Source organism: Bos grunniens, chromosome 6 (assembly GCF_055505025.1).
Source record: "Bos grunniens cultivar Pamir isolate PY7600 chromosome 6, Bosgru_T2T1.0, whole genome shotgun sequence".
Lineage (NCBI taxonomy): Eukaryota > Metazoa > Chordata > Mammalia > Artiodactyla > Bovidae > Bos > Bos grunniens.
In genome coordinates, this window is record NC_141170.1 from 58,743,962 (window position 1) to 58,766,637 (window position 22,676).

The following is a 22,676-nucleotide window of genomic DNA, read 5'->3' on the forward strand; positions in this document are numbered from 1 at the left end:
TGTCTTGAGAGGTACATGAAGGGATGAGACAGACATGCTTCAAACAGGCAGGACATAAGCTGGAAGAACAATTCAGGAAGCAAGATGACACGGATCATGATAAGTGCAGTGAAATCAGCAGCACAGTGGGACAGAGAGAGTATCTCGATGGGGGAAGGGGGCCCAGTGGGCAGCCCATCCTAGCAGGCGACCTTTGAGCTCAGCCAAAAGCTGGGAAGAAGCCAGGCACGTGGGGGGCGCTGGAGGAAGAACAAGCGGTGCTCAACATGTTCATGGATACAAGAGAGTCCAGTGTGGCTGGAGTGGGAAGGCCAGCGATACATGCTGGATGAAAGAGATGGTTGGGAGCAGGGGACAAGATCACACAGGGCTTTTGGGTTATAGTTGAAGGTTTCAATTTTCTTTTCTTTTTTAAAAAGTATTTTTAAAATGTATTTTGGCTGTGCCAGGTCTTGGTTGTGATATGCGAGATCTTTTCGTTGTGGCACACAGACTCTTAGTTGTGGCATGTGGGATCTAGTTTCCGGACCAGGAATTGAACCTGGGCCCCTACATTGGGAGTGCAGCGTTTTAGTCACTGGGCCACCAGGGAAGTCCCTGAATTTTCTTTCTGATTCCGTGAGAAACCTCTGAAAGGTGGTAACTGGGAGAGTGCCATTATCTATTTTGTTTCATAAAGAAAGATACCAGTGAATGCTGTTAAGGGGTATGGATGTTGGTAGCGGAGGTGGAAGTTGAAGGTTCAGGCAGCAAGTCCTGGTCCAGGAAACATCAACGTGGTGGCGAGGGGATGAAGAGAAGCAGGCTGTGGAGATTGAGCTGGCACGGTTGACAGAGGAAGACGCAGGAAGAGGGGTCATCTAGGACCGAGCTGGATTTTTAGATTCATTGTTTTTTGTGTTTGTTTTTTTCCTGTTGGAAAATAATGACTGTATAAAGACAATTAAGCAATAAGCAACTCACTTTCAGTTTCTATTATTCCAAGACCTTGACTTATTTTGTCTTTTTCTCCAGTATGGATGAGCAGCCCTGCCTATTGGTGTACTGTGCATTTGGCCATTTTTGTCCAGGACATTTTACCCTTCAGTGGCCTATCAGACCTTGGAGCATTTTCTTTGCTGTGTCATAAAAATAAAGGATCCAAGTAAGAAAGAAGGCAGGTTTCAGCTTTAATCCATATGGAATTACTCTGCCTGGGCTTCCAGATTTATAAGATACCGTTGATAATTACATTTGAAGTTGTTAATTTCATATCCAATATCCTCTGACTTTCCAACAACAGATACTCAGTTGTAAATAAGCCTAGTTCTGTATCTATTTACAGTCAGCAGGAGTAAAATTCTTTAATAACACAGGAAATTCACTGTTCATTTCAAGAGCTAGAAAGCCATTTCCTTGTATCTGAAAAGTAGAGAAATGCAATATTTGGTCTCTGATGGGATTTTTTTTTTTTTGGCCCCTCTTTCTAGCTACAGATTTGTGAACATGAAATCTTACAATGTCTTTGTCAGTTAACTTTGGTTTTGAAGCCAGCTTTGGTTTGGGTTTGCAAAATTTTGATGCAGAAAATACTCCTTCTGCAGTCAGAATTTTAGGCAGATGAAAAGGAGCAGAAGTGATGGAGACCACCACCCCTTCTGCTCTAGAAGCCTGGACTGGTTACCCTAGAACATGTAAGCATGTCTGGGGATGAATAAATTATGACAGTTGAAATAATTATGATAGAGGGAAAGCCGCTGCGGAGAACACAGTTGACAATTGGGACTGATTTGACCTGATTCTGTCATATGAAAGCATGCATCTGTTTGCCAGGTTACATGAAAATGCTGTTTCCAAAGAGTCTAGTGTGTTTTGTTTATCTACCCCACCCCAACCCCCCCAAAAATGGAAAAACATTCTAAGCAGAGTCATAGCCTGCTAGTGATTCTTTCAAAATAAAGTGGCTGGAGCAGAGACCCATGTTGATTCTGATTCTCATTCTGAGCATCCATGTAAGATTTTAGTTGAGCAAAAGGCATTCTGGCTCTCAAGCTACAAATTGAAAGAGTTCTTAGTCCTGCTTCAGAGTGGAATAGTTTCCAGCTGGCCCTGGAGTTTATCACCTGTAACAAGGATTATTCCAGCGTCTCAGCCATCTTAGTCCTGCTTCAGAGTGGAATAGTTTCCAGCTGGCCCTGGAGTTTATCACCTGTAACAAGGATTATTCCAGCGTCTCAGCCAGTTGCACAGGTTTAACACACACTTCGTGTACTGCTCTGCTGTTAGAATCTTGAGATTCATAATATTTCTCATGCAGGCAGAGCTTTGCGTTTTCGTTTTGCACTGGGCTCTGCAAGCTATTGAACTGGTCCTAATCTCACTGTTTGTCCATGTTGTACGCTGCACCCCTGAATCAGGCTGACATCTAAAGTGGGGTCCCTGACTTGTTCTGTGAAAGATATTAAATATGGGGGGTCTGTGGTTTCTGTTGCAGCCCCTCAGCTCTGTCATGGTGGCTCTGAAGCAGCCACTGACAACTGAAGTGAAGGAGTGCAGTTGTGTTCAGTGACACTCTGTTCGTAAGAGCAGGCAGGGAACGATGGACTGTGATCCTCAAGCCATCATTTGCCACCCCTGACTGAAATAGGGACCTTGTCCTTTGGAAACAAGAAGGCTTGGTCACCTTTGGACAGCTTTATGGTATTCTGAAAACCAGTCTCCAGAGCATTCCTGAACAGGTCTGGCTGGTAGGAGTACCTCTGTGACAGACCATCATTCAAACATCCCCCAGCCCGCACTCGAGCTTCTTCTCCATGAAGGCATGTTAATTCTATTTGTCAAGTATAAAGACATATGGATAATAAAAGGAAGGTAAACTCACAGTAAAAATAGGATGCCACCGTGATGGGATTGTGGTTTTGTTTTTGTAAAGACTTACCATATTTGAGGGAAAAGAAAAAAGATGCTAGCTGTAAGGAGGCTAGCTGTGTATAAAAAGTAACCTTACCAAATAGGAAAGGTGTGTCTTCTTTGAAAGTGTATCAAGAAGTTAACTCCTGCTCTGTGTGTGTGTGTGTGTGTGTGTGTGTGTGTGTGTGTAGCCCAGCTCTACATACTTCTTCTGCCTCAGCATGCATGGAAATACCTTGTCCTGGGGTCTTTTCTGTAAATGATAAACAAAAGTTTATTTCTCAAAGAATACAAATATGAAGACAATTATCTGGGGAGTCAGTAAATCTTGATAGAAATCAACGTACAAGGGAAATTTATATATTGATTTCCTTAGGAGCAGAGGAGCCGTGGTTCATTTAGACAAATGTTCCGAAGAAAGAATCTAGTTAGGGGCTCTGGAAACACTTTGTGTGGAGATGATCAGGGTATAGATTTGCTTTGCTTTCATATTCAGTCACAAGAGATTATAATCTTCTCAGAACTCGCCTTCTGCCCATTCAGATAAAATATATGTTTTATTAACGTTTCAGATGACATGAGAACTGAATGTGAACTAAAGTCATTTTTAAAGTGCTGACTGTAATAATAGCAGGAGAAAAATCCAGCCAAGTCCCCATTATTCACAGCATTATTCCCGTAGCAACGTGATCAGGAATAAGGGGTAAAGACCTTTGTTTACACTACTTATTTATTCAGAAATATTTGACTACTTGTTATGTGCCAGGCAGTGGTGAGTGAACACTTACCCAGGTGGTGAGTGAACAAGGCAGGTTCCACGTTAACACAGAGTTTCCTTTTTTTGTGGGGGAGAAGGAAGGACAGACAGTAAACAAATAAGCAGGGTAGTTTTAGATGCTTTGAGAGTTGGCGGTGACTGGGTGGTCTGGAGGGGTCTTCTACGGGTGATGACGATAAGAGGAAGTCCTTGGTGGGAGATTTAGGGGACTGAATATCCAGGCAGCACCAACAGTGAGCACAGAGGCTCCAAAGTCCGGTGTGTTTGTGAACAGGGTGAAGCCAGAGCCCAGCAGGTATGGAAGAGGCAGGAAGTGAGGTCAGAGAGAGAGATGGGGTGGGGTGGGGGGTGGGGAAGAGCAGGGAAGCAACAGGACAAGTGTCTGGTGTGTAAAGAAGGAAACTCTCAGCCTTTGCCCTGGAAAGTTATTTAGACCAAGCACAGCACTTAATTTTTGTTACCAGGTCCAGTTGAAAGCGGAACCAAAGCTCCAACAGGGTTGGAGCCAGGATCGGAGAACTGAGGCCGTCTTTGTTCATCAAGGGGTGGGTCCTGGGGAGAGCCCATTCATTGGGAGGGAGGCAGGCTCAGGTGCCAGGCGCCTCACCCCCACCCCCGCCAAAACACAGAGCAAAGATGAGGCTGGCCAGGCCAACCTGTCCTCCAATCCGCCACTTTTTTTAGCTGTGTGGGTTTTGAACCTTAGAGTCTCTTATAAAGTGAGAGACGTGAGGCTCCCCTGAAGGGTTATTGTGTGGCCTGGTGATAATGTGCACCGAAAACAGAGCCTGGCTGGGTGGCAGGTTGAATAAGGTGGGAACCACTCGTGTTATTTGCTTTTAGCAATCAGTCACCCTAGTGTTGATATCTATTTTTATGTAGGTATTATTGAGTTTACAGTGTATCAGGGATATTTGTATCTACAGTAAGTTTCCAAAATTCAAATGACGGCAGAACGTCTTGGCTTTTTGTGTGATCTATAGTAGTGTTCCAACAGAGGAGCCCGCCTGGTTACAGTCCATGGGGTCTCAAAGAGTCGGACATAACTGAGCAGACAGACACACTCGTATTCCTTGTCTCTGCACAAAGGAATTGGGATTGTCTATGTAAGTATAGATGGTAAAGAATCCGCCTGCAATGCAGGAGACCCAGGTTTGGTCCCTGAGTTGGGAAGATTCCCTTGGAGAATGAAATAGCAACCCACTCCAGTATTCTTGCCTGAGAAGTCCCATGGACAGAGGAGCCTGGCAGGCTACAGTCTACGGGGTTGCAAAGAGTTGAACATGACTGAGCAACTAACACTTTCACTAAAACCTCTTGAAAGTTTAGAAACAGGTTTAAGAATGTACCTTCCTCACAAGAGGCTTTCGATGAGGCTGGGTGCGTGGAATTGAAAGGAATTCACCCACAGGCTCACTGTGGTTCATTTTTGGGCTTGTGTGTGTGTGTGTGTGTGTTGGCCACGCCTTGCGGCTGTGTGGTATCCTAATTACCGGACAAGTGATGGAACCCCAAAGTGAAAGTGTGGAGTCCTCACCACTGGGCTGCCAGGGAAGTCCCTCGTCGTGGTTTTAACTCAGAGCCTGATCTGTACCAGCCAGTGATAGGTCCCCTCATGGCACTTTTTGCATGAAAACCTCTTGCCTGGTATAGGGAGCTGTCATCTTCCCCAGAGGTTCCCTTGTTCTTGAACCTTGTCAGATAGGGTCTTTCTGGGTTTTGTTTTGTTTCAAAAAACAAAAGCAACCATTTTCTTTTTGTTTACCATCTCTCCTTTCAGGAAGGAAGACACCTCATGGTTTTACAATTCATGTATATTTTACATTAGTTTTATCCTTTGATTGTGCCCTAAACTTTATATCTTGAACATGGCATGAATTATCTCTTACTTGAGAACTAAACATAAATTATGTGTATTCTCTATTTGCTCAGATATTCAGAGAAGCAAGGTGGTTGTGTTTTTTATTTTTTAATTGTAATACAGCACAGATGCAAGCAGATGCTCATTAATTCTTGCTCTCTTCAAAGATGGACTTTAAAAAATTTCTCATTTCCTGGTTGCTCTCAAATATCCTTTTTTGCCTCATTAGTAAGCTGACTGGTAACTATTGTGTCTTCTCTCTAGTGGCATGAGAAAGTCCTTTGTTTAGAAAAATGTGCCTTGAATTTCAATACTCTTAAACCACTTTAGATCCTCAGCTTCACACTTCCAGTTGGAGCGTTAGCTCCTGTGTGTGCCAGTCAACAGTTAACAGGCTGCGTGGTGCTGGGAAGGGGGCGCAGGAGCAGGGAGGTGGGAAGGCAGCTCATTTTGCAAAGGAAGGTACGCTTGTCGGAGGTGTTCCTGTTGTCGTTTGGTCTTGGGAAGGAGAGAACCTTTCCTTAAGCTGAATTGTCTGAAACTTAGTAGACACCAGATAGTGAATTTGCATAAATTCAGAATTCAGTTCAGGGATCTTTCACCTGCAGCATGTGGATTCTAAAGGGGTCTATGCATGAGTTTCTGGGGTTATTGAACTTTCTCCCCCACCCCCCTGCAATGGTGTGTCAAAGTGTGGGTCTGTAGACATTTCTTTCTGGGATGTTTTCATCAGAGTTCAAAGATTTCATGATCCAACACAGGTTTAGAAACCTTCCTCTTCGCAGACCTTCCTCCCCTACTCCCCCTCAACTGGTAACCACACCGTGCAGTGTATACGTCAGGTCTACACTGCAGGCCTTCCCACCGTCGAGTCTGACACTGATTAACAAGTGCCATCCCTCCAGCACTAATGTCTTAGGAGGTGAGTTACCAGTATTTCTCCCATTTCACAGATGAGAAAACTGAAGAACAAAGAAGCTAAGGGCCTTGGCTGAGGGCAAGTAGTGAATAAATATCAGGAACAAGAAATCTGAAGCTGGAGGAAAAGAGAAACTGTCAGGTTCAGGCGTTGGTACTAGAGTTCTCATGATATGAAGTTTTATGTCTTTACTTCATTGCCATGTGGATAATGCTGGTCTGTGCTGGCGCTCAGATGGCTCAAAAGACTCTCAGTGATGAAAGACAAGCATCAAAAACTAGCGCGAAGCAGCGAGTTCTGCAAACATGGAGCGAGAAGTACCCTGGCAAGTCTTTGCTGTACGTACTCAGTTTGTGAAGCATGGGCAGTGTGCACTGCATAAGAAGTAGGTGGCTGTGCTGGGGAGATATGTCTTCTTCCAAGAGCTAGAATCGACATGTGATTCTGGTATGCTTTTTTTTTTTTTTTTTTTTAGGAATTTTCTATTCATTTGGATGCCCAGTTAAACCCCATGCCAAGTAGTTCTGCTATTTCCGGCTTTTTTTTTTTTTTTTAATGAAAACCTTGCCAATTACTTACTCCATTCATTTTCCCAAGAAATAGTCGCCAAGAGCATGCTGATCAGGCAGCATTCGCCTGTGTGACTGGTGTGGATTTCATCCTGGGGTTGAATTCTTCCCACTGGCATATTGTACTGTGAGAAGGGGGAGTGAGCTTACGCCTGACTCTAAATTTAGCCTTCCCCGCTTTCAGAATGGCACGTCTCACACAGAAGCCCAACTTTGGGCTGATGTTTCTTCCCCAGCACATTACAAGGTGTGGAGTTGGTGAAGCAGCTGCCACCAGGACTCTTCTGCATTTTTTGCATGACATTTCAAAGATCGCTCTGAAGTGTCCCCAGTTATGGCTGGTTTTCTCTTCAACACTTAAATCAAGCAGTGTCTATTAACCTCAAATAAACAGACCTTGTTAAAAGTTCACAGTGTCATTTTTCTGAGTCCTGCCTTCAGGGAAAAACGTAGTAGCTACATATAGATGTTATTTCATTAAATGAACCACTAATAATAATTCTAATTTCAAATAGCCAAGGCACTAATAATATACACAAAAGAAACAGCTTACATCCTCAGGTGTCTTGACTTAAGGTTATTTAAGCATAATCCATATACTTAGGTATAAACTTTTTATCAAGAACCAAAAGCACCTGGCGTAAATAAAAAGTTAGTCAAGGAAATGCTGCCCATGCATCTTTGTAGTAAGAATCAAAGCATTTGAATCCTAAAAATCTGAATATTAGGAAATTTCAAATTTTCTTGTCCCTGGTATTTGTTCACTGTTTGCCCTTGGGTCAAGGCCCTTAGCCTCTTTGCTCTTCAGTGTCCTTGTCTGTCTTAGATGAAAAACCCAGGATTCAGATTAAGTGACTTGCAGAGTGTTTACTCAAACCGGGACTGGAAACTAGACCTTTGGATCCTTTGCTGATGAGCTAAGTTGCCTCCAAACATTGGCGTTGATGGGGGCAGTGCAGAGGAGCACGGGAGGTAACCTCATGCTACGGTAAGTGGTGCCCAGCAGATCCGAGGAGAGACCACAAATTACCCCCAGGCAACCTCCCTGCCATGGAAGATGTTTTGTCTCAGTCGCTGCCCAGCCCCACCCAGCTGGGACATGACACCATCTGATAACCGTAGCGATGCAGTCTGTTCCACTTGCGACATAGCAGACATTCTTTGCACACGCCATCCCATTTAACTGGGTTCTCGTGATTACCCTGAGCGAGGGGGCCTTGTCCCTTTTTCACTGACTAGAAAGCAGGTTCTGAGGGTCACAGAGAGGGAGCCCAGGAAAAAGAGAAGGTAAGTAACCAGCAGGATTTGAACACAGCTCTGACCACTTACTTAGCTAAAGGGCTTCTCTTGGGAATTTTCAATGCCTTCTCTCCCTGCAAAAGTTCACAGGCCACAAGGTGGCGGGGGAGGGTGGGCGGGGGCGTGCTCCTCTGTTTACCTAAAAGCCCAGTTGCAAACCATTTGCCCCATTTTGAACACCTGTGCATAGTAACCTGCTGGTTCATTCGGGAGACAGACCGTGAGATGGTTCTGCAGGACTGTGAAGAAGCGTGGGGTCCATGTCTTAGGTGCATTCCCAGGAGACCAGAATTAGAGTCCTACAGGCCCACAATCAAATGCTGACTTCAGGCACTGCTGTGTGACCTTGGTCAAGCCCCTCCACTCTCTCTCAACTTGTTTCCCTTTCTATCGCTGAGAACATAGTATTTACCTTGTCAGGTTGCTGCTAGGGTGGCACAGAGCCAGCACTCAGTAAAAGGTAGTCTGGTAGTTGCTATTGACTGGGAGTGTGACTGATCACACACACTGCAGCATGGTTACTTGAGCCTTAGAGTATGCATATCACAATGCTTTTCTCAAGTGTTGAGGCAGATACTTACATATTTGTATTACAAAAGTTATGTGTTCTTATTGCATAATATTCAAATGACTATATTAAATACATTCCTCTGTTATTCCATCGCCAGATAAGAGGTTTGGATGTTAAGCTGTTCCAGATATTTTGCCATGCATATATTGAAATTCACACTCAAACTTTTTTGGTGGTTTTTCCTGTAAGACCGTATATCTGTGACTTGGATTGTTTGCTTTTCCCCCATTGAATAAGATGTCACAGTCACTGTTCAGTAGCAAGTGGACAGCCCTGCGTTTCTGCCCAGTGATTGTACTCCGCTGTCTCTCACATTCTGATTGCAGCTCTCATCCCCTCAGGGTCCCGCTGGCCGCTCCATGACCCTGGCCACAGGGCCCCTGCGGAGACAGGTTTCTGGCTTTCCTCCTCTTTATCTGTTATCCAGCCTCTTCAGTTTGGTCAAGTGTGAACCTGCCTGTGACTGACTTGGGGCTCTGCCCTCAGGCCCCTTCAAATTGGCTGTGCCCAAACCAGACAGGTGGTGAGCACTCTGGGTCGGGAGGTTAAGTGGCTTCACTAGGGTCCCCCTGGAAGCTCAGAGCAGCTCCAGGGGTGGAACTCAAAGCATTCAGCCCCAAACCCCAAACTGCTGCCGGCCTCTCTCCACATGCCGTTCCTCTCTTCCCTGGTACAAATCTGTTTTCTCACCCTTGAGCTCATTTCCTGGCCAGGCCTCAGCCCACCTCTGCCCTTGGCCTGCTGCTCGGCCTTCACCTCTCCTGCTTCGTCCCCCTCTCCGGGTGCAGTCCTGGGAGAATCCCTGGATTGTAACACTGTAGCTCTATTAATAAAATGTTGGAAGTGCTAGTAAAGCAGGTAAGGCTGTTGCCATGTCTTTGTTTCCATATGTTTTTTATTGGGAGCAGGTGGAGCTGGAAAACGAAGATAAGTACTCTGCTGCTGTTCTCTGCAAACCGTTTCCCGTATTTCACTGTGATATTTTAGGCTTGATTACCTCCCACGGTTGATACGATCCTCTGTAAACTCAGCTGGCATCTTTTGGCTCCATCGTAAAGTGGCTCAAAATACACGCTTCTGTGTGAGGGAGTTCAGCTAAAATAAGCACCGAAAGGCTATTAATTACAGCCAAGTTGGGAAATAAGATGGGATGTCAGCGCTTAGAGTCGATGTTAATGGGACTGCGGTAAATAGCAGGTACCGTGTGAATGCTAACGTGTTGTTTCTGCTCTGTTCCCTCATGCCTTCCCGGATTCAGAGAGAGGTAACCGGCCGATTTTCTCTTCTCCCCATCTTTGTGCTGTCTTCAGTGTCTAGCAAAGTTCATTTGCTTTCTTCATGCCCCTGTCACCTTCATCACAGCCATCGCTGTCTTTACAAGGCGGAACTTTGTTTTAACTTTTTCTCATCATCATTGTTACATGTCCTGCGTTCAAAACACTGTGGCCGTGCCTCTGGGGCCGTGGTCCTCTGCTGCTTGACCCTGTCTGGGGAAGGTGATGGGCAGAGCCATGACTTGGTCCTTCTCACTGCTGGCTGAGCACAATCTAGTCAGCGTGCTGGGGAGAAGACATGATAGAAATATCAGGTTAGGTACCAGGTTGTGTAAGGAGGCTTTCCGTGCTTTGTGAAGAACTAATTTGGCCACCTCATGCGAAGAGTTGACTCATCGAAAAGACTCTGATGCTGGGAGGGATTGGGGGCAGGAGGAGAAGGGGACGACAGAGGATGAGATGACTGGATGGCATCACCGAGTCGATGGACGTGAGTCTGAGTGAACTCCGGGAGTTGGTGATGGACAGGGAGGCCTGGCGTGCTGCGATTCATGGGGTCGCAAAGAGTCCGACATGACTGAGCGACTGATCTGATCTGATCTGATCTGAATACTAGGACTGGCTTGTTAGGACTTCTCCAAAGAGCTTTGTTGGTAAGGTTTGACTCTAGGATGACAGCCAGAGGGACTGACTCAATTTCAGTCTGGATTATTAGCTAAAATATATGGAATTCTTCTCCTCTCCTCACATCTAGAAGAACATACCGATAGAAAGGCTGCACCTCCAAAATGAAAGGTATTTGTACCTCAGATGCGTGTATTTTCGGTACTCTGAATGTCAGCCTGACCGTAGGCTGATTGGGGGCTTTTAAGCTCCACGATTCCTCAGCTCTGTCACTTCATAAAAGCTCCATTTTTGATGGAAGGAGAACCTTTGGGAATTTTTCCTGTTGAAAGAACGATTGTCAGTACTGCTTGGCAAAGTGAAGAGACACCAAGGACGGCACCTTTGCTCTTTGTGCTGGAGTCTGACCCAGGAGCTCCCTCAGGGGAAGAGGGGAGGAGGGGAGGAGGGGCTGAGCTCCAACAAGGGCCACTTCCTCCTTTAGGATGAGCTGCAGTCATCGCTCAGTGGCCCGAGGGAAGGGAGACTGCACAGGCTGTGTGGTGACACTTCCACGGTCAGTCTCCCAGAGGGCATGCTTAGGAGATTTGGGGAGCCTGATTGATTCTCTCACTCCTTCTGAGGAGGCCCTGGCCCCTGGAGGTGGTGGAAGTTTCTGGAGGATGAGGGCAGTGGGTTTGGACACCAGCTCCCTGGTCTGAAGTCCCCACTAAGTCTTGTGGGAGCCAATGGTGAGAATGTGTTCACATGTTTGGTAGGTCCTGCTGCTGCTAAGTCGCTTCAGTCGTGTGCGACTCTGTGCGACCCCATAGACGGCAGCCCACCAGGCTCCCCCGTCCCTGGGATTCTCAGGCAAGAACACTGGAGTGGGTTGCCATTTCCTTCTCTAATGCATGAAAGTGAAAACTGAAAGTGAACTCACTCAGTCGTGTCTGACTCTTAGCGACCCCGTGGACTGCAGCCTACCAGGCTCCTCCGTCCATGGGATTTTCCAGGCAAGAGTACTGGAGTGGGGTGCCATTGCCTTGGTAGGTCCTACCATCCGAGTTCATTCAGGGCTCCTCTCTGGGACCCGTTGCTCTGAATATTAGCAGCAAAGGCCATTCTAGAGAGGCTACAAACGCTGATTTGCCCACTGCACCTGTAGTGTTTATTTGCAGGTAGTCGCTTTTCAGATTTGCTGTGTACGCAGTCTGTCTCGTGAAAGCACCTGGTAAACAAAGGATTCCCTGTGGAAAAGGTGTGTTTACGCAGGTGATGAGTTGCTAGAATGCCCCTTTCAGAGTTTACAAACTGAGCATCTTCTTAAGTTTGCAAAGAAAGTTGAGTTTACCAAATCGGAGCCTGAGCTTTGTGAAATTAGTAATGCCTGCATATGGTGTGTGTGCCGCTGGGTGAAATAAGAAAAATCAAAATGGCTCGTACGTGTATGTAGCCAGTATGTATGTGTAACCTTCTGGATTAATTAGCCATTTAGGAGGAAGGCATTTCTCATCCCCTTTCCCTCTCTTCCTTTCCCCAAGCCCCCAAAACAATAGTTTCAAAGTGTAATAAGAAAATAAGAGCCGTTAGGCAAAGAAGAGCAGGCAGCCTTGAAAACAGGACTCCTCCTTTTAGGCCCTTTGCAGGTGAGATGAAAAGAGAAAGCCCCTTATCATAAAGGGCTGGATTTGGAATGTTTGGACCAAATCTCCTTGCTGCTCTTTTCTCCTTGTCTGCAGGTGGGACCTGTCCTCTGCAGTGGTAACAACTCTGTTCGCTTATCACCTCCACAGAAAGATAACCTGGGAGGAAAGGGTCTTGGGAACATTTCATTAAGTGTTATTATATTCGTACCTCTGCAAAGATTTATTAAAATGTCCTTTGTGGATAAGGAGACAGTAGGAGACAGTATTTCAAAGTGGACCTTTTTTTTTCTTTTTACTTCTTTTTCCTCATGTATAATAACAACAAATGTTAATCAGTTTCCTCCATGTGCCAGCGTGTGTCAGACATAACGTGTATTTGACCTGAGCAAACATAAAAGACTTTACTAAAAAGACTTTACATAAAAGACTTTACTAAATTGTGGAGACTTCGTCAGGAGCGCTAACAGAAAAGATTTAGCGAGAGACTGAATGGCAGGGAATCTAACAGAAAAGAAAGTATGAGCTACTGCCACACACATCTGGGCTGTCGTGTGTGGGACTAGGGCAGTTCCAGAAAGCAGAGCCCAGTCCCATAGGCACACGTTGTGGGGAGGCAAGTTTTCATTCATCATTAAGAGAAAATGTGTTGGTTTGTGGGAGTGTCCCAGTAGTGGAGCTCCTCCTGATCTGTTAACTAAGGTTTTATACCACTGATACCTTCTAAGTACCACCCGTCTGGCTTGCTATAGAAGGAGGGAAGAAACGTTAGCCTGGGTAACCACTACGAGGTCTGTCAGTTCAGTCGCTCAGTCGTGTCCAACTCTTTGCCACCCCATGAATCGCAGCACGCCAGGCCTCCCTGTCCATCACCAACTCCCGGAGTTCACCCAGACTCACGTCCATCGAGTCGGTGATGCCATCCAGCCATCTCATCCTCCGTCGTCCCCTTCTCCTCCTGCCCCCAATCCCTCCCAGCATCAGAGTCTTTTCCAATGAGTCAACTCTTCGCATGAGGTGGCCAAAGTACTGGAGTTTCAGCTTTAGCATCATTCCTTCCAAAGAACACCCAGGACTGATCTCCTTTAGAATGGACTGGTTGGATCTCCTTGCAGTCCAAAATCAGATTGATTATATTCTTTGCAGCCAAAGATGGAGAAGCTCTATACAGTCAGCAAAAACAAGACCGGGAGCTGACTGTGGCTCAGATCATGACTTAAATTCAGACTTAAATTGAAGAAAGTAGGGAAAACCACTAGACCATTCAGGTATGACCTAAATCACATCTCTTATACAATATCCAATTATACAGTGGAAGTGAGAAATAGATTTAAGGGGCTAGATCTGATAGATAGAGTGCCTGATGAACTATGGACGGAGGTTTGTGACATTGTACAGGAGACAGATCAAGACCATCCCCATGGAAAAGAAATGCAAAAAAAGCAAAATGGCTGTCTGGGGAGACCTTACAAATAGCTGTGAAATGAAGAGAAGCGAAAAGCAAAGGAGAAAAGGAAAGATATAAGCATCTGAATGCAGCGTTCCAAAGAATAGCAAGAAAAGATAAGAAAGCCTTCCTCAGCGATCAGTGCAAAGAAATAAAGGAAAACAACAGAATGGGAAAGACTAGAGATCTCTTCAAGAAAATTAGAGATACCAAGGGAACATTTCATGCAAAGATGGGCTCAATAAAGGACAGAAATGGTATGGACCTAACAGAAGCAGAAGATAGTAAGAAGAGGTGGCAAGAATACACAGAAGAGGTCTGTAGATGCCTCTTAAATTCCTTTTGAAGAGGGATAAGATCACAAGCAAGTTTTCATTTATGGAAGAGTTGCAAGGGGAGGGATTTAGGGAAAGAGTGAGCAGTTCTGTCTTGGCAGCTTTTTAATGGAACCCATTTGAATAAAGAATCATTGATTCATTCATTCTATACAGATGGATTAAGCCCCTGCAGGGCGATTAAAATGCTGTCAGCTGAGAACAATAAAAGCACTCTTTTGTCTTTTCCCTTTGCCATTAAGAAATTTGAGGCTGTTGTATAAGATGTCTTAGCACTGACATTTTTCCCTGACAGAACTTACCGCTGGTCCGCTGGGGGAGTAATTACTGGGGAGAAGAGCAAAAGAATAGGAACAAAAAGAGCTGGAATCACAAGGGTTTCCAACTAACGGTGAAAGTAGCTGATTCCTGGTACGCCCTTCTGCTACAGTTTAAGGGGGAGACACAGCTGTGAACCTTCCACTTCCTGGTTGATGGAGGAAATGCAGTGATCCCCTGACTGCAGGAAATGGGTGAGGTGAAACTCCAGAGGGGACTAGCTCCTCTCTAGCAGACATTTCCTCGCTCCAGGAGAAAGCTGCAGCAAAGAACAGAAGTGGTGCTGGCTGCTCAGTGTCACACACAGTGTCTCGGATAGACGGGCATCTTGGAGAATGTGTCAGAAAAGACAGGAGCCTGTTCTGACTGGACCTCGGGGGTCATCTGAGACAGATTTGTGGCTTTATTGGTGACCATGCCAAGGCCCTGGAGGAGGCATGACCCAGGGGTGGGGCAGGGAGCAGAGGGACATAGAAGTCCATCCGAGCCTGTCTCAGCTCTGAGATGCAACACTCTCGGGGCTGTGAACACCAGTGCTGCTGGTGGCTCTGAGACGCAAAGTCGGGGACAGGAGAGACAGTGAAGGCCCGCAGGGGAAGAAGCAGCTCCTGCAGGGTGCTACAGCAGGCTGACCGCACCCTCACAGTGTCACAGCCCCTGCGGGCCCTGTTCAGCTGGGTGACAGCCACCAGCTCCGGGTGCTCTTCCCTCCCCATCCCCATCCGTGGTGCTGGGCTGATTGATAGAAATACTGTAGCCATGGAGGCTGGTAATTAAAGCAATTTCTTGTCCCCTCAGGATATAGGCGGAGAAAGCAATGGCACCCACTCCAGTACTCTTGCCTGGAAAATCCCATGGATGGAGGAGCCTGGTAGGCTGCAGTCCATGGGGTCACTGAGGGTCAGACACGACTGAGTGACTTCACTTTGACTTTTCACTTTCATGCATTGGAGAAGGAAATGGCAACCCACTCTAGTATTCTTGCCTGGAGAATCCCAGAGACGGGGAGCCTGGTGGGCTGCCGTCTCTGGGGTCGCACAGTCAGACACGACTGAAGCGACTTAGCAGCAGCAGCAGGATACAGGAGAAGCTCTAGAAAATGTTAAGGTGCTGTTACATATGGGCATAAGGACTTTTAGGATCATAGCACTGATCAGAAAAAAAGTCTGAAAGGCTGAGTTAGGCCATGTCTTAGTCAGCGTGAAACTGGGTGTACGTCATTGACTGTCCTCTCTGCTTTAATGTATATTTGAGGAGCCCCAGAGTGAGAAGTTTAAGAAGGGAGAAGGAAAGGCAATGCACTGTGGTCTCTCAACTGCTTCACTCTGAAGCTGGGACCCAGACACCGTTCTCCAGGGGATGGCCCGAGAGGCCGAGGTCACCCCAGACCTCCGTGGCACTGAGACTGAGTGGCCTGTCTCCTGCTGTTCAGCCTCTGTGGTCCTGGGTTCTTCAGAAGCCCCTTCCTTTGTGTCTTTGGAGCCAGCCTGTCCTGGGCTTTCCTCCTTCCCAGAAGTCTTTCTTCATCCTTTCATTGGGCCCTTGGCCTCAGATAGGCCTTCAAATGCCTTTCCTCCTGAGATCCAGGCCTTGTTTTGTGTTTTCTCGCTCCCTACCCTTTCATCTGCTTCTCTGTCTTCAGCTGCCCGCACCCCCCACTCCACCCGCCCAGCTCCAGACCTGGCCTCAGCTCAGGGACTGAGTGTCCACCTGATCAGTGGGCCCGCAAACACCTCACACATCTTGTCCAACCTGGAGCTCACCAGCCTCCTTCACCAGATCCTTCCCTCTCCCATCCCCAGTGTGAGGGCGCTTAGTTTTCCCAGCAGGGACTCCAGAGCTATTCCGGATTCTGCCTCTCATCTCCCACACCCATGAGTCCTGCAGACATCCGTCTGATACCTCTTACCCATCTGTCTCCTCCACCTTCCCTTGACCCACTTTGTTCTACCAGAAGCAACTTTTTAAAACACATGTCAGAGGGGGTCATGTGTCATATGACAGACTTGATGGCTCAGAGTAAGAGCCAGATTCCTGCCAGGACATGGTGCAACCTCCCTGCAGCCATGGACCCTCACCACAGTGCCAGGGCTCATGCCTAGGACTAGGAGTTCTTCCAAACCCTCTGTGGGCTTGCTTACCTCTGTGCCTTTGCTCAAGCTCCTCTGAGTGTTCCTTGAACCATCGCTGCCCTCTCACCCTGGGGAGTTCCTGGTACTTAGAGAAGCAGCTTAGATCTCACTGAGCATCTCTGTCATTGAACAGCTGGCTGCCTAGGCTGGCGCCTTGTCTGTTTGTGTTGGCATCTCTGGTGTGTCGTAGTGGCTCAGAAGGTGTTTGTGGAAGTGAATTGAATATTACTTTTAAATGTAAGTTCTTATACCATATCGTAATTTGGTTAGAATGTGAAGCCTACTGGCAAGTGTATTAGTTTTATATTGCTGCTATAATAAATTACCACAAACTTAGTGGCTTAAAGTCACACAGATTTATTCTCTTATAGTTCTGGAGATCAGAAATCTGGTCTTAGAGGCGAAAAATCATGGTGTCAGCAGGGCAGTGTTCCCACTAGAGAAGCCTTCCCACTTTTCCAGTCTTTAGAGGCTGCCTGCCTGCCTGCCTTGGCTTGTAGCCCTTGCGCCTGTTCTTTTATTGATAAGTCCCTTTGTAAGGCGAGTGCTTCCTCTTTCCCCTGTAAGATAATCCAGGGTCACAGCCTCAACTCAGAATCCTTCACTCAGTCCCACCTGCAGAGTCCTCTTTGTAAGGTCACCTATTCACAGACTCTGGGAGTTAGGACAGGAATGTCTTGGGAGGGTCGTTATTTTGTCTATAGCTGCAGCCATTTTCAGAAATCAGGTGCTGAAAAGGCAGGATTTTACAACCACCAGTTAATAGGTATTTGGATTTCATTCTGAATATTGATGAGATTAGCTCAGCCATATATTTCTCTCACAAGAAGGAAGTTGTTCGACTTGTCTGTGCTCCAGGCCTGAAAGTGAATTCTTACAAATCCTCATTCTTGGGACTTTTTGCTCCTTTAGAGTGATTTGGGATATGTTTCATGGCAATTAAATAGAGACATGCAAATCTCCTGACCCCCCTCCACAGGGAAGAGACGAGGGAACTTGTTTTCTCTTGGGAGGTTAAATTACCAACAGATTTCTGCCCCCCTGATCTATTAGCCTGGTACCTAGGAGGGAACAGGAAAAAACAAAGCTGTTTAAAAAAAAAAAAAAAAAAGTATCAGAATGCCCCAAACAGAGCCTGCGCTGCTAAGCTGCCTGTTTGGGAAAATGTGGATCAGATGGTCGCCTTAGGCCTTAATCGCTTTCTCCTGAGCCAGAAGAAGATGAAGATTAATAATAATAATTTAAAAAAATTACCCCTATGGGGTTGCATCTGAAGCGTGATGGGAGTGATCCATTGCTTATCGATCAGGGCCTGCTTGGCCCTCCCTGATGGTGGCCTTATTACACTTGTAGGCCAGCCAGCAGTCACAGAGAGCAGGATGGATCTTGGATGCTTACATCATAGATTATCAGAGCCGGAAAGGAGCCCTGGAGAATTCTATCTTTTTTTGACTTCATGTCCAAGACTGTATAGCTCAGTGGAATCAGGAATGGGATTAGAAGTTGGGGTGCCTGGGTTCTGACCCGTTGCCCTCTGGCTGTCCCTTCCTCTCTCAGAGAGGACAGATGCTGGTGAGGTCTCTACTAAAGGTGGGGTACAACGAGCTATAATCCTTTGTGGTCCAGAACGCAGATCCTTTCAGCATTGAGACACAAGCAAGGTGCTGGGGCCCAGAGGGCCAGAGGGCTTTCGAACTGGGCCACGCGGAGTAGACGGTGTAGTGAGCTGCAGAGTGTGCCGGATGGTCAGCGCACACCTGGCCGGGCAGGGGGAGGTGCTGTGAGTGGACACGGAGACCCAGCTTTCGGGGGCAGAGGGGAGAGCTGCTTAGCTGGACTAAGGATGCTGGAAGAGTTGGTGGGACAAACTTTGGAACTCCAGAAATCCAGACAAAATTTTTTGGACTTTCCATGGGTGACCACAAGAACTTCAAAGACTTAGCATCAGAAAAATGCTGACTGAAAGTGGAATTTTGAAGAAGAAGAGCAGTGTGTGGCGAGACTCTGCGTGTTATCACTTTAGGAACTGTCCAGAAAAGAGAAGTCGCCAGGAGGAGGCAGGCCTGAAATGACTTCCCTCGAGCATGGTCTCCAACACAAGTGATGCCTTCTCACCGTTTCTCAAGTCCTGTGCTGTCCGATGGGGGCTGGGGCTCGGGAAGGCCTCGGGAGCACAGTGTGGAGCAAGGCGTGCTGTCCGATGGGGGCTGGGGCTCGGGAAGGCCTCGGGAGCACAGTGTGGAGCAAGGCGTGCTGTCCGATGGGGGCTGGGGCTCGGGAAGGCCTCGGGAGCACAGTGTGGAGCAAGGCGTGCTGTCCGATGGGGGCTGGGGCTCGGGAAGGCCTCGGGAGCACAGTGTGGAGCAAGGCGTGCTGTCCGATGGGGGCTGGGGCTCGGGAAGGCCTCGGGAGCACAGTGTGGAGCAAGGCGTGCTGTCCGATGGGGGCTGGGGCTCGGGAAGGCCTCGGGAGCACAGTGTGGAGCAAGGCGTGCTGTCCGATGGGGGCTGGGGCTCGGGAAGGCCTCGGGAGCACAGTGTGGAGCAAGGCGTGCTGTCCGATGGGGGCTGGGGCTCGGGAAGGCCTCGGGAGCACAGTGTGGAGCAAGGCGTGCTGTCCGATGGGGGCTGGGGCTCGGGAAGGCCTCGGGAGCACAGTGTGGAGCAAGGCGTGCTGTCCGATGGGGGCTGGGGCTCGGGAAGGCCTCGGGAGCACAGTGTGGAGCAAGGCGTGCTGTCTCGATGGGGGCTGGGGCTCGGGAAGGCCTCGGGAGCACAGTGTGGAGCAAGGCTGGCGGTTCAGTCGCTCAGTCGTGTGCGGCCCCATGGACTGCAGCACGCCAGGCTTCCCTGTCCATCACCAACTCCTGGAGCCTACTCAGACTCGTGTCCATCAGGGTGGTGATGCCATCCAGCCATCTCATCCCTTGTCATCCCCTTCTCCTCCTGCCTTCAGTCTTTCCCAGCATCAGGATCTTTTCCAGTGAGTCAATGCTTTGCATCAGGAGGCCAAAGTATTGGAGTTTCAGCAAGGCTGTGCTTACCCCCAAAGTCTGGGCCCAGCTTCTCACCCAGACCCACCCTCAGCCCACTATCAGAGCAGCCATTCATACCTCTGACCACAGGCCAACTTTCTCAGTGGATAATAGGGTGCATGCTGCTTGCCCTGTGCTTGAGGGGGGGGGCACTCAGTACCAATTAAAGCCAGGCCCAGAGACTGGGTATTGAGGGTGAATAAGGCACAAAAGGAGAAGGCAATGGCACCCCACTCCAGTACTCTTGCCTGGAAAATCCCATGGACGGAGGAGCCTGGTGGGCTGCAGTCCATGGGGTCACTAAGAGTCGGACACGACTGAGCGACTTCATTTTCACTTCACTTTCATGCATTGGAAAAGGAAATGGCAACCCACTCCAGTGTTCCTGCCTGGAGAATCCCAGGGATGGGGGAGCCTGGTGGGCTGCCGTCTATGGGCTCACACAGAGTCGGACACGACTGAAGTGACTTAGCAGCAGCAGCAGCAAGGCACAAAATCATCTTCACAGAGCTTCAAAGGAGGTGTGGGGAAGACAGAACTCACAAGCAGACACTCGTGGTACTCAGTGGTGGGTGTTGTGTATGCAAGGAGCACGCCAGCACTGGACAGGGTGCTTACCCAGCTTCAACTGGGTCTTCAGCTGTGGCCAGAGCCTGGAGACAGTGTGAGCAAAGGCAGGGAGGCGAGACCTGCCTAGAAATCCTGAGCGCTGGCAGGGCTGGCAATGAAGGGGTGGATTCAAGACTCTGTCAGGAGGAAAATAGGCTGAATGCAGGGGTTGGGTACGGAGTGCGGGGCTAGGAATGGCGGGGCGGGAGTCAGGACGGGCCCTGGTTGTAGTATGGAGGGTACCAACTGCGATGGAAGGTGAGAACATGGGAAGGTGGAGCAGAGCAGGTCCGTGGGCAGGTGTGCACAGGTGGAGATTCAAGTGCCTGTGGGTGGCCAGGAGCCGCTGCAAGGTGGCCTGGGGCACAGCAAGGTGATGAGACAGGCTTTTCTGGCCAGGCCTTCACAGTGGCCAGTTACCTTCAGCAGATAGATTCCTGTTCCTTCCCAAAGAAGCCAAATCGTTGTTGGGGAAAATCTGTCCTAGACTACAAGAACATCACCAGCTCTTACACTGAGAAGTGATTAATAAATTCATCTGTGGTTATGCCTACAAACAGGGATCCAAGCTTGGCAGCACCTGCCAGGAAATCATTGTGATCCATTGCCAGATGGGGAAGTATGAGCGTTTATTTTTCATAAACCTCTGATCTTTTTAACTGCTGTCCTCAGTAATAGTGAGAAATGTAGTTGTGTGGCGTGGTTCTTTGAAGCCAGGTCAGGTCACAGGCACTGTCCTTTCCATCAGTAAAGGAGATGCTGAAATCCAGGGCCAGCTGCAGGCTCACCGCAGAGTCTGAGCTGACAGTTTTGGGGTGATGCTGCCGTGGCCGCCCCAAGCCCTGGAGTGAGAGGCGTGATTAGCAGAATCGAGTGCCTCTGACGGGACTTCGGTCTGTGGCGTCCTTCCGTGTCCCCGTGACTGCCTCTCAGCCTACTCTGCAGCTGTGGGTCGGATCCAGTCTCTGGGCACGTGTTTACACGTCAGAGCCTGTTTTGCTTCTGCTACATCATGGTGTGTGTCGCAGTATCGCGCGTACAGATTCATGCTCCTCTCAAGCCTGTGTTCTGTTTTGTGATCATAATATTTATAACCCTGACATTTGTTGTTACTAGATAGAAGGTTCCCATAAAGTTCAATTTTCATTATGTGCTGTTCATTAAGATTCCAGAAGCTCAACAGACAGAGTCTGGGGAACATTGTAGTTATTTTAGTCAGAAATGAATTCCTCACATCCACGCAACTGTTCCTCTATTTGAGGTGGCTGTTGACATTTATTTATGTTTTTTAACCACTGCATACTCTGTTTACCTCTGACACGCTGGCTCCTAGCTCAGTTAACATAACTAGAATGTGTGTTGTAAAGGTTCCTCATTCTAATGGACTGATAAACTTTGTTTGCACAGAGATTTTGCTTATGTAGCAAGAGACAAAGATACAAGAATTTTGAAATGTCATGTATTTCGATGTGACACACCAGCAAAAGCCATTGCCACAAGTCTCCACGAAATCTGTTCCAAGGTAAGGTGGGTCAGGGCAGAGGAGTTCAACCCTCTTTTTTTCCCTCACTGCTGAGCAAGGAAAGGGGTGTGGAAGGACAGGAGCTGACACGTTCAGGTCAAGCTCTGGGCGAAGCACGCCGACCGCCAGTCCTACCAGCGTAGTTCATACCCTTTCTGATGTCGGCTGTTGCTCTAAGTGGTGCTTCACCTACAAAGGGAACATGGCCGTGGTCCCTCCCACAGTCCAGTTGGTCTAATAAGTCCAGAAGTGGCCACGTGCCAGCAGCAGGGGGTTACCACTTGCTCTGTGTTCCACTGACAGCTGTGGGCCCGGAGGTCTACAAAAGGCCAGGGTTATTGTGGGTGTTGTTACGTTAGAAATGGAAGAGGCATACATTCTGAACAATCAGGAGAATGTCATTTCCTCTGAGGTACCGTCACTCACTTTTCCCCCCAGAGAAAAGGGCACAGTTCTCAAAGTGTGCAGCTCGGAGATGGGGTTGGGGGTCCGGCAGTAGACTAAAGCCGGTTTAACTTGAAAATGAAGCAGACACTCCACTGCCTGGAACAGCTGAGGACACGGGGTCCCTAACCACGAGCCAAAGCTACGTTTTCTCTTCATCAGATTATGGCCGAACGGAAGAATGCCAAGGCCCTGGCCTGCAGCTCCTTACAGGAAAGGACCCACGGGAACCTCGACGTCCCCCTGCAAGGTACGTCCGCGCCCCACCGCCTTGGTGCTGGCACTCCACGTCTGAGTCACCAAACACAGGGTCTTAGACATGTCGAGTGTCCCTCAGAACCACGCTGGACCCGCCAGACCCAGGCCGAGCCTGCACTCGGGGCCTTGAGTGTGGCTTAGAGCTGACTTTGTGTCAACAGGGTTAGG

The 22,676-nt window shown here is 48.1% G+C and overlaps 1 protein-coding gene across 34 annotated transcripts in view; it reads left to right on the plus strand.

The window, feature by feature from the left end:
- Positions 1-22,676, plus strand: part of APBB2 (amyloid beta precursor protein binding family B member 2) — a 381,591-nt gene that overhangs the window by 345,661 nt on the left and 13,254 nt on the right. For 31 of the 34 annotated variants that reach the window (XM_086405998.1, XM_086405977.1, XM_086405990.1 and 28 more), the window contains 2 exons: positions 21,692-21,806; positions 22,413-22,500. In XM_086405998.1, the coding sequence (XP_086262124.1) occupies positions 21,692-21,806; positions 22,413-22,500 (203 nt within the window). Of the gene's footprint in view, positions 1-8,230; positions 8,304-9,945; positions 10,151-21,691; positions 21,807-22,412; positions 22,501-22,676 lie in introns of those variants that run through there. The other 3 variants (XM_086406019.1, XM_086406017.1, XM_086406018.1) reach the window with 3 other exon arrangements.